Raw genomic sequence first — 13,701 nt, 5'->3', positions numbered from 1 at the left:
ATGAATTCCAAGTGTATGCAGTGGACTTCCCTGATCTTGGCAGATCAATGAACTGAAGTGAAATGAATTGACTGTGTTGGTGCTTTTAAGTACTTTAATCACAAAATGAAAATCATTTACCCTGCTTACTAAATCTGTAGTTCATAGTTTGTATCTAAGCACACGAGGAGAGAGACATGGCTTTAGTTTAAAATTCTAACTTTGAATATTAAAAAAAATATTTTAAAAAAGTTTAGGTTTAATTAACTAAAACTAATCTTTAAAATTAAATTTAGGAGTGAAAAAAGTCTAAAACTAGGCTTAAGCCACATCTGGAAACGTTGTGCATGTGCTGAGGTATGACATTAGTTGGACATTTAGGAAAACTGACTTTTCTGCTTTCAATCTAATAGTTTGTTTTTCCTAATACGAAAGTCTAGCTCACTGTTAGGAGGCCCAATAGTGCCTACGGTATGTTCAAGCAGGTTTATAAATCGTAAATTAGTGTTCAAAGCAATTCATAAGTTTTGGCCTCAAATACTAATACAGAGACATTTTCATAAAACCTGTTTCCATAGACTTCTAACCAATAAATCTCTGTTCTGTCCTTTATAACTCCCCAATCCCACACTTGTCAGAAGCCATAAGCTCTAGTTGAAGGAAGTACTTGTCACTATCATTGCCACTGGTGATTAAGAAGGGGGTGCTCCACCTCTTTCCTGAGGATGTATTCGAAACTGAAGGATAATGAACATACTTCAATTCACCGGAATGAATAGAGGAAAAATGGAAGGAAATTTGAAGAACATGAACACCCGTTATCTCCCTGGATATGTCCTGTAATGGTTTTAAAATAAAGAAAGAAAAAGAAAATGCAATGAAGTCAAATAAAATATACAAAAAAAGAAACTACTCCATACAATAATATATTGATTATAAACAAACAAGACCCTTGCAGTTAGGAGCCTCTGCGCGTAAATGCATTCTGCGCTCACCAGCACAAGGTCAGATTTGATTAGGCTGTGTATGTCAGGCAAGCGGAGAGGCAGAAGAGAAGCACAGGAATGTGTTCTGAATTTAAAGAAATGGCAACATAAATGAAGCACCAACTGTATTCATTCAGTTTTTGTTTTTTTTATATCTAGAAGACATAACAGGCAAAAGCTTGGATTTTTTTAATGTCCTGAAATTGCTCGAAATTATCTGTCGCTGTGATTTCATGACATCGAATGTCTTTGTTAGCAAAGTGCAATGATAGAGTATTGGTTTGGGTGTATGAAACACATTACATCAAACCTGAGTGCTTCTAATTTTGGTCGGTCCTGCAATCCTAAAGGACAAAAATAGGTTATAGAAAAATGACGCATTTGAACACTTTCTCACTTCGCACCAGTTTTTAACATGATACTGCAACTACTAATCATTTCTTTCTGATCTGCATGATGGCCCTGATCCCCCTAAAAAGGGAACTGGGCTCATGCTGTAAAGAAACCAAGGCTGAACTCCCACCTTTGACCTACACATCAGGGTTATCATTTTTCATGGCTAATAGGGATACGTGGAAAATACACTTTTTCTGTTTAGAATAATATTTAACAGTCCACTCTTTTGTTGGGGAGAAAAATACATATTACCACATAAACTTACTCAATGTCCTCCAATCTGTAAACAAAGACAGTGGTTATATTGCCCCAAGCATCAGTAACTAAGTACAGCACATTATTTATACCTGTCAAAGCATCAAGTTCAACTTTTGACATTTATTTTTTTTACACAGTAACGTTCAATTCTAATTTGCAAACAATAAGTTTTAAATTTATACATCTAACTGAAAAACTGAATAAAAAGTTCTATAATTATCAAAATTGAAAACGTAGTTTAAAGCAGGTTAATTCATTGTGGATGCTCTATGAAATGTAAAAGCGAGTAAACATGCTTAAATGTAGAAATGAATCAACAGCATCAGTAAACAAGCTGACTACATTCCACAGACGATGGGTTTTATATGGTTATTGAAATGAAGTGTTGGCTTCTGATGGCTGACAAGCTGACACAACTGAGCCAAGAGTGCAAACTTCCACCAAGGCAGCTCACTCTCTGGGCTAGTGGGAGTATCCCCCCACAGAGAGACAAAAGGACCCCCTGATGATCCTCTAATCGCCTGAGCCAAGGTGTGAAACTGGGTGTGGGTCCCAATCAGCCAGAGTTTTGGGTGAGTTCATTGTGAAACCTGGCCCCACCTTATCATGCGAATTCCTGAGGTCAGATGGCCCAGGATGTGAGTGGGCGTTAAGGCGTCTGGGAAGGGATCTCAAAACTGGATTATAGATGGCAGAGAGTTGGTGTCGTAAACCACCGCCTCTGTTCAAAGATGGTCGCTCACAGTGGACATAGATGGCTTCTTTCACTCCTCTTTCAAACCATCTGTCCTCTCTGTCCAAAATGTGAACATTGGCATCCTCGAAAGAGTGTCCTTTATCCTTAAGATGCAGATGGACTGCTGAGTTTTGTCCTGTGGAGGTGGCTCTTCTGTGTTGTGCCATGCGCTTGTGAAGTGGCTGTTTGGTCTCTCCAATGTAGAGGTCTGAGCATTCCTCGCTGCACTGTACAGCATACACCACATTGTTAAGTCTGTGTTTTGGCGTTTTGTCTTTTGGGTGAACCAGTTTTTGTCTGAGCGTGTTGCTGGGTCTGAAGTGCACCGGGATGTCGTGCTTGGAGAAAACCCTCCTGAGTTTTTCTGATACACCGGCTACATAGGGGATGACAATGTTGTTGCGTCTGTCCTTCTTATCCTCCCTCGCTGGTGTCTGATCTTCTTTTCTGTGCATCTTTGCTGACTTTAAGAACGCCCATTTAGGATAGCCGCACGTTTTGAGTGCTTCCTTTACATGTGTGTGTGTTCCTTCTTTTTTCCTTCAGGGTTAGAGGGAACATGTTCTGCCCGGTGGTGTAGGGTCCTAATTACTCCAAGTTTGTGTTCCAGAGGGTGATGGGAGTCAAAGAGGAGGTACTGGTCCGTGTGTGTGGGCTTCCAGTAAACTTCGATGTTGAGGTTGCCGTTCTCTTCAATGTGCACAGCGCAGTCCAGGAAAGGCAAACAGTTGTCCTCTGTGTCTTCCCTGGTGAACTTGATGTTTTTATCCACAGCGCTAATGTGCGCAGTGAAGGATTCCACTTCTTGTGTTTCGATATTGACCCAGGTGTCGTCTACATATCTGTACCAGTGGCTGGGTACTCTTCCTTTGAAAGAGCCAAGAGCCTCCCTTTCCACTTCCTCCATGTGAAGGTTGGCTACAATAGGTGACATGGGGGAGCCCATGGCACAGCCATGTTTTTGTCTGTAGAAGCCTTCGTTGTATTTGAAATATGTAGTGGTGAGGCAGAGGTCTAACAGTGTGCAGATCTGATCGGGTGTGAAGTTGGCCCTGTCCTCCAAGGACAAGATATGCTCAGAGGTTCTTACTCTGGCAGATTCTAAATCTTGATGCCGTTTCGTTTCATAGCAGATTCCACCATGCAGAGTATGAAGCCCACAAAAGGGGAAGCATTTTAATGCCTTATCACTGATCAGGGGAAAATGACCAGACTCAAATAACCACTCAATACAACTACGGTATATAGAAGAGAATCTGTGAACATACAACACACCCAACCTTTAAATAGGATAACAGCAGCAGAAGACTCTGGGTGCCACCCTTCTCAGCTAAGAACAAGAAACTGAGGCTACAATTCACACAAGCTCACCAAAACTGGACAACAGCAGAATGAAAAGACATTGTTTGGTCTGAAGAATCTCGATTTCTACTGCAAAACTGGAATGGGTGTGCATAGAGATATTAGTTTCTGGAAAAGTTATTGCGCTTTCTATGATTATAGGATATTTGGTTCTATGGATGAGTCATTAAACATTATTAAGATTTCTAACTGATTGCAGAACATACAGACTGATAGATCAATCAAAAGAGCAAATATGATTAAAAGACAAAGTGCTTGGATATGGACTGCCGTATGAGTCAGTAACAGAAAAGAAAGCAGTAATAGATTCATAACAGTCCTTTTGTCCTCTGTAAGAGCTTTTTTATTTCCTCCAGTCTTTTTGGAGATGTCCCCAATAAGCACCTACATTCCAGGCAAAGGGAAATTGTTTATGCTTCCTTTTAATTCTTAAGGTCGAACTTCTTCAAGATGATGGCTTAGAAATGGGTTTTGTTAAAGTGGGCATTATGGAGAGTCCCTTAAAATGCAGTTCTGACATTATGCATCCCGGTTCTTCATAGATTTTTAGTCCTGATATACGACCTGTGGAATGTAAGTTGCCCTAATGCACATTTTGATACTTTTATATTAACGTGTGATGCAATTTAAAGCTACATGTGTCACTGTTCTGACAACTGATCTGTGTTTTACCTTTCAAAAGGAATCCAGGGTCACATCTGACATCTTGTCTTTATAAAAGAGAAGGTCTTAAGTTTGAAGACCTGGGTGACAGCTGATCAAAGGGTGCTCTGGAGCTGGCTGTCTCACTTTTGGTTGTAATTTGCATGTTCACTGTTTCTGATGTGCAACAGTGAACATAAATCATATAGCAGCTGGTCTATATTTTCTTCATAGAATTCCAGAGTCTGTGCAGTGTTGTGTGTGTGTGAGGGGGTAAAAATTTTTGAAGCATTGGCATCTAACCCTCAAAAATTAAAAAACAAAAAACAAAAACGGTTTGATAAATGGACAGCAGATACCTTGCAATAAATCATTATAGAAATGTTACAGCGTGTCTGAAAAACTGTCTTGTTTATTTATTGAGTTGATTAAGTCCTAAAACTACTTGTTGAATTATTTTGCATTTAAATGTACTTTGAACATTGCACACAACCATCTAGACTTTTAATGTATCTCCATTTTGAAGTGTATTGAGGTGACTGTGCATGTTCTTGATGTGACATTTACAGTATTTGTGACTGTCATGCTAGCTGTTGTGAACATTTCTCTTACAAAGTTTAACAGTATAACTTAAACAAACACATAACAGCACCAGAACAGATGCATATGTCTGATTTTGCCTGAAATGGTAAAAAGAAAACCCAAAAACCAAACATCTGAGACCGTTAGCAAGATAGCTAGCTACAAAGCCACTTTCTATCCTTTTTCTACTGGCAGAAAAAATTGTGATGGTCTCTTTTCCATTGCAGAGTCAAGATGGTTACCACTGAGGGTTCGAGGGGTACAGAATTTAATATTTAAGTTTCTCACTGCCATCTGGTTCCTTGCAGCAGACTTCATCCGGCTGTATTTGACAGTGTGAAAACACTTACATACTAAAAATAGAAAGGGTAATTATCAAAGTATATGGAGACACAGCATTTACTACGGTACACTCTTCCACATCTTTGTTATAAAGTTAAATTGGTTACTTCCTGAATGCAAGCATAAAAAACTGTTAATTTGACTAATTAAATAGTAATTCTTGCCATCTAACGTGCCCTCACATTGTATGGAAACAAGATTTTCTTAAAAAAAAGGCAACTTGACAATTTAGTCTTTATCAGAGGCTTTAGGAGAGTTTTTGTTTGTTTGTTTGTTTGTTTGTTTGTTTGTTTGTTTTCAATTAGATAATCTTCTCAGGAGCACTGATAGTATTTAATGGCATTGTTTACTATGTATCATGATGCATTGCACTGTGATATTACATTGCTTTGCTCTTTCTTCCTTTTGTTCTTCTGTTTTGTTCTCTTCTGTTCATTGCTTTTCCATTGCAGTTGTAAACCCATTTATTCCGTCCCATTTCATAATCTCTTTTAAATGTGCTTTCCCATCTAAAACATTCAGAACACAATAGCAAAGTCATAAACACGACAATAGGCTAAGTCAAATGACAGGTATTGTGAACATCATGCCTTGGCAGCCTATCCTCTCCACAAACATGTCTGCATATAATTGAAACACTAATCACTCCATAATTACAAGAGACGACTCCTTATATCAAATGAAGTCAGTGTAATAGCTACTAGGCTGACAGGAGAAAAGAGAGGAGAAAACACAGGAGATGAGGCGTGATATAAAAGTTATGGCCCATGAAGAAGAAGAAGGGAGGAGGTGACATTTTGACTAATATGCTACTGTCTGTGGATATGGCTCGACTGCACTCAAGAAATCATGGCGCAAGAGCTTCTCACATGTGCAGAGATGATTTCTCAACACCGAGAGCTGCTCAATAATTAATCTGAAGCATACTTTTGTTAATTTTACAGCCTCCCCTCCAGCAATGATGCACATGTATTCAGCAACTGCACAGAAATATCTTAAAATCTCATCTCGCACTATCAGTGTGAACAAGGAGCAGTGAAAAGAAATGCTGTTTATTGCTTCACTTGCTTTTCAAATAAACCAAGATGTACAAGCCGGACAAGGAAAGTTGGAATCATCCAACTACCATCAGTAATAAAATAAAAGCCACAAAGCTGTTGCGAGATTTGCGACGCACGCCGGGAGAAGAGAAAGAGCGAGTGAATAAACGGGCATTTTAAAACCCCCATTATGCCTGACATAACAGGTGTATTTTTTTCTCCAATCACATTGCAAGTAATATCGTTAAGTGCCTCTATGCCTGTTTTTCACTGCTTTTGAATTCACTGAATCCATTATATTATTGCGTTTGATCAGACCTTGAAAAGAGAGAACTTCTTTCTTTCACTCAGAGGATTTGCAGTCTGAAAATCACATTTGTTACAATGTTTCACATTTACACTGCTGCGACATAAAGCTGTAAATCTCCAAGCTTTTTAATCTGCTTTTTAATGCACTCCTGGCAGGCGATGGGGAAAAAAGGAAAAGAAAAACCTTACAACTTTTACTCGGAATAATACTCAACTAAATTGTTCATTTTTGGAGGAAAAAAAAAGGATATAATTGGAAAAGACTACAAGCTGTTCTGGTGCAATGACCTGCCGGCAGGGGGGGATAAAGCTGTGTTTCCTCTCTTCTCTCTCTCTTACTCTCGCTCTCTCCTTTTGTACTCCATCTCCTACAGCCCTCTCCCTCATTCCCTGACTCCCTCTCCCCTGCCCCCTGACGGGAAAGGCCAACTGAGCTCTGGAGAATATTTATGAGCAAGGGAGAGCAATTGGTTTGAGATCATTCGACAAGGGAGGAAGAAAAGGAGTAAGGGAGGTAGGGAGAGGGGGCAGGAAAAAAAAAAAGAACTTGACAGAGACATGGAGATAAAGGAAGAGACGCGGTTTACATTTTAATGTTTAAATTTAACCTCCCTCATACCCGGTGAATACTGAGACTGAGTTCATATTGCTATGTCTCATCTGTCTTTAGGTGTGCATGCCAGTATTGTACATATACTTTATACTTAGGAGGTGTGGAATCCACACAAGCACTAAGGAAAGCTCTCCAAATTGAGGCCAGCTTCAGTTTGGGACTGACACACAGTGTTGGTGCTTCAAGAGGCAATAAAGGGACTTTTACTGACCCATAATAGTGTCTGCAAGGAGCGGGACGCTGTTGTCGGTCAATACGAAAGATTATTTTTGCCTAGATTTTTCTTTTTTTAAATAAAAAAGATTTAAAATTCACGAGTCTTTTATGAGCCACGCAACCCAAACAAACAGCACATCCCACTGCAGTTTGAAGGCACTTCTGATCTCTTCATTCCTCAGCATCCTCAGCTGCTCAGTGAAGGATGACAGTGCCAGGAGTGCAAGATATTTAAAGCTTCGAAAGAGTTGTGCTTTTTTCTTTTTCAGCTCAGGAAACTAAATGACAATGCAGGAACTCTATTCAACATGGTGATATTTCACCTTTTTCACTTGAGTTTCTATTGGATTTCTGCTCTAATTAGGTATCGTACTGTTCTAGAGCAAAACTGAAAAGGCCATTGTAGCCTGAGGGGAAAAGACGGTTATAGACCTGTCAAGTTTGCATTATCAGATATTCAATTGATGGTCAAAAAAAAGTCATACTGTCTGTAAGAAAATGTTGTTTAGAAGTTGGCCAAAAATCTGAGCGCATGTTTTAGCTGTGTGCAAATGTTAGATTTGCAGCACTTGGGTGGGGTGCAGAAAGGGCAGGAGGGCACAAGAGCAAGCAAGGGGAAAAGCAGATATGAAGACGTCCTGAGAAATGGAAAGACGATGCCAACAGAGAGGCAGTGAAGGAGGAAATGATGGATGTTGGGGAGCCAGCAGCGCTACATTCTCTGTCTTTGCCTGGCATTGTCGCCCCTGTCAGCTGCTAAATGCCAGTGTCAGTCAAACCTCTGTTCAGCTGGCAACAGCTCCTCTGCCACACGGCTGAGGACAGCCCGGCATTACTCTCATCTATGACTATCAAAGCACTTACCTGGCACACACCGGCGCAAATACAGACACTCAAGTAAGCACACCTAGTTGCACTCTCACATATCGTGGAGCATCTTCAGCCATTGTTGTTGGAACATCAGTTTTTCACAAAAGATGTGTAGTCAAGAATGCGCTTTAAAAAAAAATTGTTTACGTTTACGTACATCAAAAACAAGGATTTTTTTTATTCCAACCTCCAGAGGACATTCACACCCTGAAGTCAAAACAGGAATGCTCACACAGTCTACTTTGGATGGTGATTTATAGACTGCATAAGATGATACAGCCATCAAACAAACATACACCAGACTTTGCCCTTTCAGTCTGTGCTAAGTCACGCTGACTGAACCCACAGCCTAACAGAATTTCATCAGTCTCGGTTTCAGTGCACACTCTGAATGTTGGAGGTACGTTTCTATTCCGAAGACAGCAAAGCTTAGGGAAATATGACAGCTCGTACACTCACTTGTGTAAAAGACTTTTTAAAAAATCTGCTAAATGTGTTAACTCTGGTGACAGTGGCAAAATCGCCTTCCTTTCCTTTGTAACGCAAGCTGTGGAAATGGAGAAAAAAAACCCAATGGGTGTTGTACACCATTTTATGCCATATATCCAAACCAAGAGACCGCTGAGTAATATTTTTAGTTTTCATCTCTGAAATTCTCAGTGTTTTCTACTCCTGTCGGGAAATAAAATAAAAACAACTAAAGAAAAATTACATCACAGCAAGCTTTCAAACAATACCCCGCTGCTTCGAAAGCACACACCCACTACACTTCACACCGCACACTTTTTGAATCCATCCTGTCACACATCAGCGAGCTCAGCCAGATATCTCTTATGTCCCACTGCTTTGCCCAAACCCCCCTGCAGTATCTTCACTTCGAGTTCCCACTGATATGCAGCATTTTGAGAGTTTGTATCATACTCAAACCATATGTCGTTGCTACCATCAAAAAAGGCAAACAGTCGCACCCAAAGATGCTTGCATGTGTGCAAACTGCACGCAGTGCTTTTATTTGTATGCAAAGTAATCTTTTCAATACATCATCCCCCAGTTCACCACCCACTAAATCTGCATCTTTTATAGACTAAAGAAAAGTATACCCTAATCTCTTGTTTTGTATACCCTTAGGCTTAGTATACTCTTTTCTAAAGAAGAAGGAGAAAGGGGGAAACTCCAAGCAAGACCACATGAATCAGAATAATTACATTTAGCCTATTTGACTTGACAAAAACAGCCTTGATTTCAGGTATGTAAGCTCTGCAGCAGTCAGCTGGCACAACCACTGCCGTCTCTCACCTGTATATCTTGTACTTGGTGGTGAATCCCTGCTGGTAGCGCTCTGTGAAATCAACAAACTCCTGCGAGTTGTGAAAAGGACCTTTGTCTGAAAGGAGCCAGCCCAGGGGCCCAGTGGAGCCGCTGAAGCCTGACCCGGCAGGGTCCGCAGCACTGGCCCCTGCTACCAACCAGCTCTGGAGCAGGCTTAGTGATAACCACTTCCATAGAAACATGAGGGCCGTCAGTCTAATGGAGATGCACGGGCCACTCATGCTGTTTCCCCCGGCCCCGGTGACTCCTCATTCTCCCTGCACTGCTGACGAGTCCCGCTGGAAGGAGGAGAAAGAGGCAGACGGAGAGCAATTGAGACAACGTGGACACAGAGGGCACTAATTAGTAATTTTGGTTTGGGATGAGGGGAACAAAGGTGAACTGAGAGGGCTCATTTGTCAAGTAGCGCCAGACCAGAACAAATATTTTAGAGGTTGCATTGTGGAAAGTAAAGCTAATGAAAAAGGTGAGTTTAGAATTTATTTTGGACGACGTAACCTACAAAAAAAAATCTAAATATTTCATTTCTCTACCTTAGGTCGGTTATTATTAAAAGGTTTAATGTTGTTGTTTTATTTGTTTGTTTGTTTTTTACCTGATTCTGCAAGTACTGGAGTCCGTGACTGGTTGGAATTAGTCTCCGCAAAATCCCCTGATAGGACCGTGAAGTTGGGCTCAGCTGGGCGTGCAGACTGGGCGGCATTTGAAAAAAATAAATAAGATTTTTGTTGTTTTTGTTGTTGTAGAAAAAATTTCGCTCACAAATTCAAACTCGCGAACAATCTGGGGAACAAAACATCCAACCTCCTCAGAGCGCGCTCCTCTCTCTCTCACAGCGGTATCTCCAGCGGTGTGCGCTCCGCACTGTAGGTCCACTCCAGCGACCGCAACGCGTTTAAGATGACGGGGTCAAAAAACTCACAGACAGACTGGTCACTTCAACACACCGCTGTGACTTGGATTCGGTGAATGCGCGGGTGGGAGAAGCGTGGCGAGCCTCCGTCCTCTTAACTCATTTCTGCTCTCTGCTAGAGGGGCGCGCTCGGGGCGCATGCAGGGCGCAGGGACAGCTGATGATGATGCTGACAGTGCCTGGACTCCCAGCGAACGGAATGTGTGAATGGCATTAGGGGTGCTCTCGCTCTCCTCTCTCTCTCTCTCTCCCTCCCTCCTGTACCATAGCGTCGCAATGTAATTTATTCCAGCATCTAGCACACACCCGGTTGGTTGGGACGTAACTGGAGGAAGTGAAAGTAGGAGGTGTTCAGGAGGGGTAGGGGGTGGAGGGGGAGGCTGGATGAGGGGATGGTCAGAGAAGGCTAGTGTGCTTGAGACAGATGCCTCATTTCAGAAAAAGCGATAGAAGTCACCTGCAGTTCGGATCAATACAAATTAGAGTGGAGGCGAAAAGAACAAAACAGGAGGAAATCCGGATAAAATGCCAGCTTTAAAAAGTCGAGTGGCCTCACGTTTATGGTCTGATTCTGGCTGATGTATGGCAGGAGCAGTTTTTCAGTCAAAACTGGGAAAATAATAACAACAGCTACGTTTCAGAAAAGTTGGGTTATGAAAGTAAAATTAGCTCAGTTTGAACTAAGATTTCATGAGTATTTTAGAGTAAAACAGAGCCAATACACTAAATGTAAAATGCTCAAATAGGTATAATCATCACACTCCGGAAGCGAATGGAGGGGATGGATGGTATTATTTTAGTAGCAAATGACTCCCGAAAATATTTGAATTATTTGAATAATGTCTTTAATGATGGTGTCGGTGATCATCATCATGACGAAGAGGAAGGGGGAGATGAGGAGGAGAAGCGGGGAGGGTGTATTCACCCCCCAACGCCACCCCTCAGTTATTCTCGTTATCTTCTCTGCCCTCTTCCTCACTCTCCCCCCTTTTTTCCTGCAGAGTAATCATCACTTTCACCATCAGCAAACTTAATTAGATCTGCTCTATCCCCGCTCTATCCAAGCGCTTGTGCGTCGGACACTGAGCGCGGATCAGAGAGCGGGCGAAAGGAGGGAGGGATATGTGCTGCCTTTCAGATTTTCTGTAGACGTTCAAAGGGAGGTTTTATGCAGGGATTGGATTAGAGAAATGAACACCATTGAGTCGCGAGATTCGCTGGCTCCTAAACTCAAAGGGAAACTGAAATCCCGTGGCACAGAGACTCGCAGAATCTGGAGTGGAAGAATGAGTTGATTTGTCACAGTTTCATCATCATGTCTCGGGATTGGGTGCCTTTTCTTCTGACCCTGCCTTGCAGCCACGAAGACTTGTGAAGGACAACTACCTAATAGGAACAGACAGTCTTTTTGGTGTTTCTGGAAAGAGGGATTTTTCTGCTTGCCTGTTATAAGCAGCATTGTAGCTAACCATTTAAAGTTTGTGTGGAAGCACAGATTCAACTTTTCCTTTTATGCAAGTTTTGAATAAAAGATGATATTTTTTTTTAGTGGAGAGTGTCATTGCTTATTACCTCCGTGGGTTCAAACAGCATTTTAGGTTGTTTTTAGAACACGTGTTTCAATGCTCCAAAACTCACAGGCAGAGTGGAGTGTAAGTCCCCAAAGCTTATATTTACAATTTCAAATAAATCATTCATCAATCTGAGTACAGTTCTCTACAAGAGCAGGTGTGGCTATGAGTACTGCGGCGTGTACAATAAGTTAGTTTGCAACACATGTTTGTTGCTTTTTAGAAGACATGTGAAAGAAACAGAATTGATTGCCAATTGATGCAGTGTAAAGACGTCCATGTGGACCAGATCTAAACCAGGCACACAAAGGAGGGGGGGATCAAAGACAATGTCACAGTAAAGTGCTCATTAAAGCTAAAGGAAGATACATCAAATGTGTAGGTCACAGAGGCAGAGCACTGACCTGTAACAAGAAGTGATCGTTATGCTTTTCAAGGCTACAGTAACCAAAGACGGTAAAAGCAGAACCGTAGCAAGTGCACACAGCCAGACACCCTTGAGTGTTAGTTTTGAAATGTGGAAATTATGATAAAATTACTTGAAAATCTTCAGTTTGTCCTGCAAGAAGTGTTCTATTCAAAGCAAACACACTGCAGCTAGAGATGGGATGAAAAAGAAACATCATAAACATCGATTTTAATTGAAATGCATCACAAAGAAATCCACAAGGTGGAGAGTAACCATCTGCTCAAACATAATACTTAAACATTCATTATGATATTTAAAAAAAAAAAATCCAAAACAATCAATTCTCTGCTAAGTATTTTGATCTCTTGCAGCTCATTAATTTGGTTTAACATCCCACAACCTTACTGAGATATTTCCCTGGTGGAGACCAGACCCAAAACAGTTCCACGGTGGTTCCTGAAACAATTCCGCATTGTGACGCTTATTTTGTGTTGCCGTAAGTGTAATGAACCAACAAGTAATTTGCCCCAACACAACATGTAAATTTTTGAATCTTCACTTTGTTTTCACTGTTTTAATTAACATGAAATAGAGCTTTTAAATCGCATCGTGAATGGCAGGGTCATGTTTCAGTTGTTAACAAATACTCTTAATCAGTAGGACTAATATTACTACTAATACTAATAATCCCTGCCTTGGAGGTGATTGATCGATTGACATGTTTGGGGGAGTTTTCAAAATTTTAAGCAAGACATCAGCAAAACATTCTGTAATAATACTCTAAACTATGTTATATTACCCAAAGTATTCACTTATCTGCCTTCACACACATATGAACTTGAGCAACATCCCATTCTTAATCAATCAGGTTTAATATGATGTTGCCCCACCCTTTGCAGCTGCAAGAGCCTCAACACCTAAAGACTTCCATAAGGTGTGTTTATGGGACTTTTTAACCATTCTTCCAGAAGTGCATTTATGAGGTCAGACACTTATGTTGCACGAGCAGCTCTGGCTCGCAGTTTCTGCTGTAATCCATTCCCAAGATGTTCTATTGGGTTGAGTGCAGGATTTTGTGCTAGGCACAAAAAAACTAAGAAAATCTGTCTGGATTGGAACTCGGAATTGTGGTTCCCCACTTTGATAAG

General features: G+C 41.0%; 1 protein-coding gene across 2 annotated transcripts in view; it reads right to left on the bottom strand.

Annotated features, from left to right (window-relative positions):
• LOC147309724 (BMP/retinoic acid-inducible neural-specific protein 3-like) overlaps positions 1 to 10,827 on the bottom strand; it is a 64,472-nt gene extending 53,645 nt beyond the window's left edge. The window contains exons 1-3 of one of the 2 annotated variants that reach the window (XM_086269307.1): positions 10,465 to 10,827; positions 10,256 to 10,352; positions 9,628 to 9,938 (exon numbers count right to left, since the gene is read on the bottom strand). In XM_086269307.1, coding sequence (XP_086125433.1) covers positions 9,628 to 9,881 — 254 coding nt within the window. In that variant the 5' untranslated portion in view covers positions 9,882 to 9,938; positions 10,256 to 10,352; positions 10,465 to 10,827. Of the gene's footprint in view, positions 1 to 9,627; positions 9,939 to 10,255 lie in introns of both variants that reach the window. The other variant, XM_086269306.1, reaches the window with a different exon arrangement.
• Positions 10,828 to 13,701: the final 2,874 nt, after the last annotated feature.

The sequence above is a fragment of the Aulonocara sp. 'chitande type north' Nkhata Bay genome, linkage group LG17 (genome assembly GCF_057382095.1).
Source record: "Aulonocara sp. 'chitande type north' Nkhata Bay isolate Kocher_YH1m ecotype deep benthic linkage group LG17, A_spYH_male_GT1.1, whole genome shotgun sequence".
Lineage (NCBI taxonomy): Eukaryota > Metazoa > Chordata > Actinopteri > Cichliformes > Cichlidae > Aulonocara > Aulonocara sp. 'chitande type north' Nkhata Bay.
This window is presented reverse-complemented; position numbering and strand designations above follow the sequence as displayed.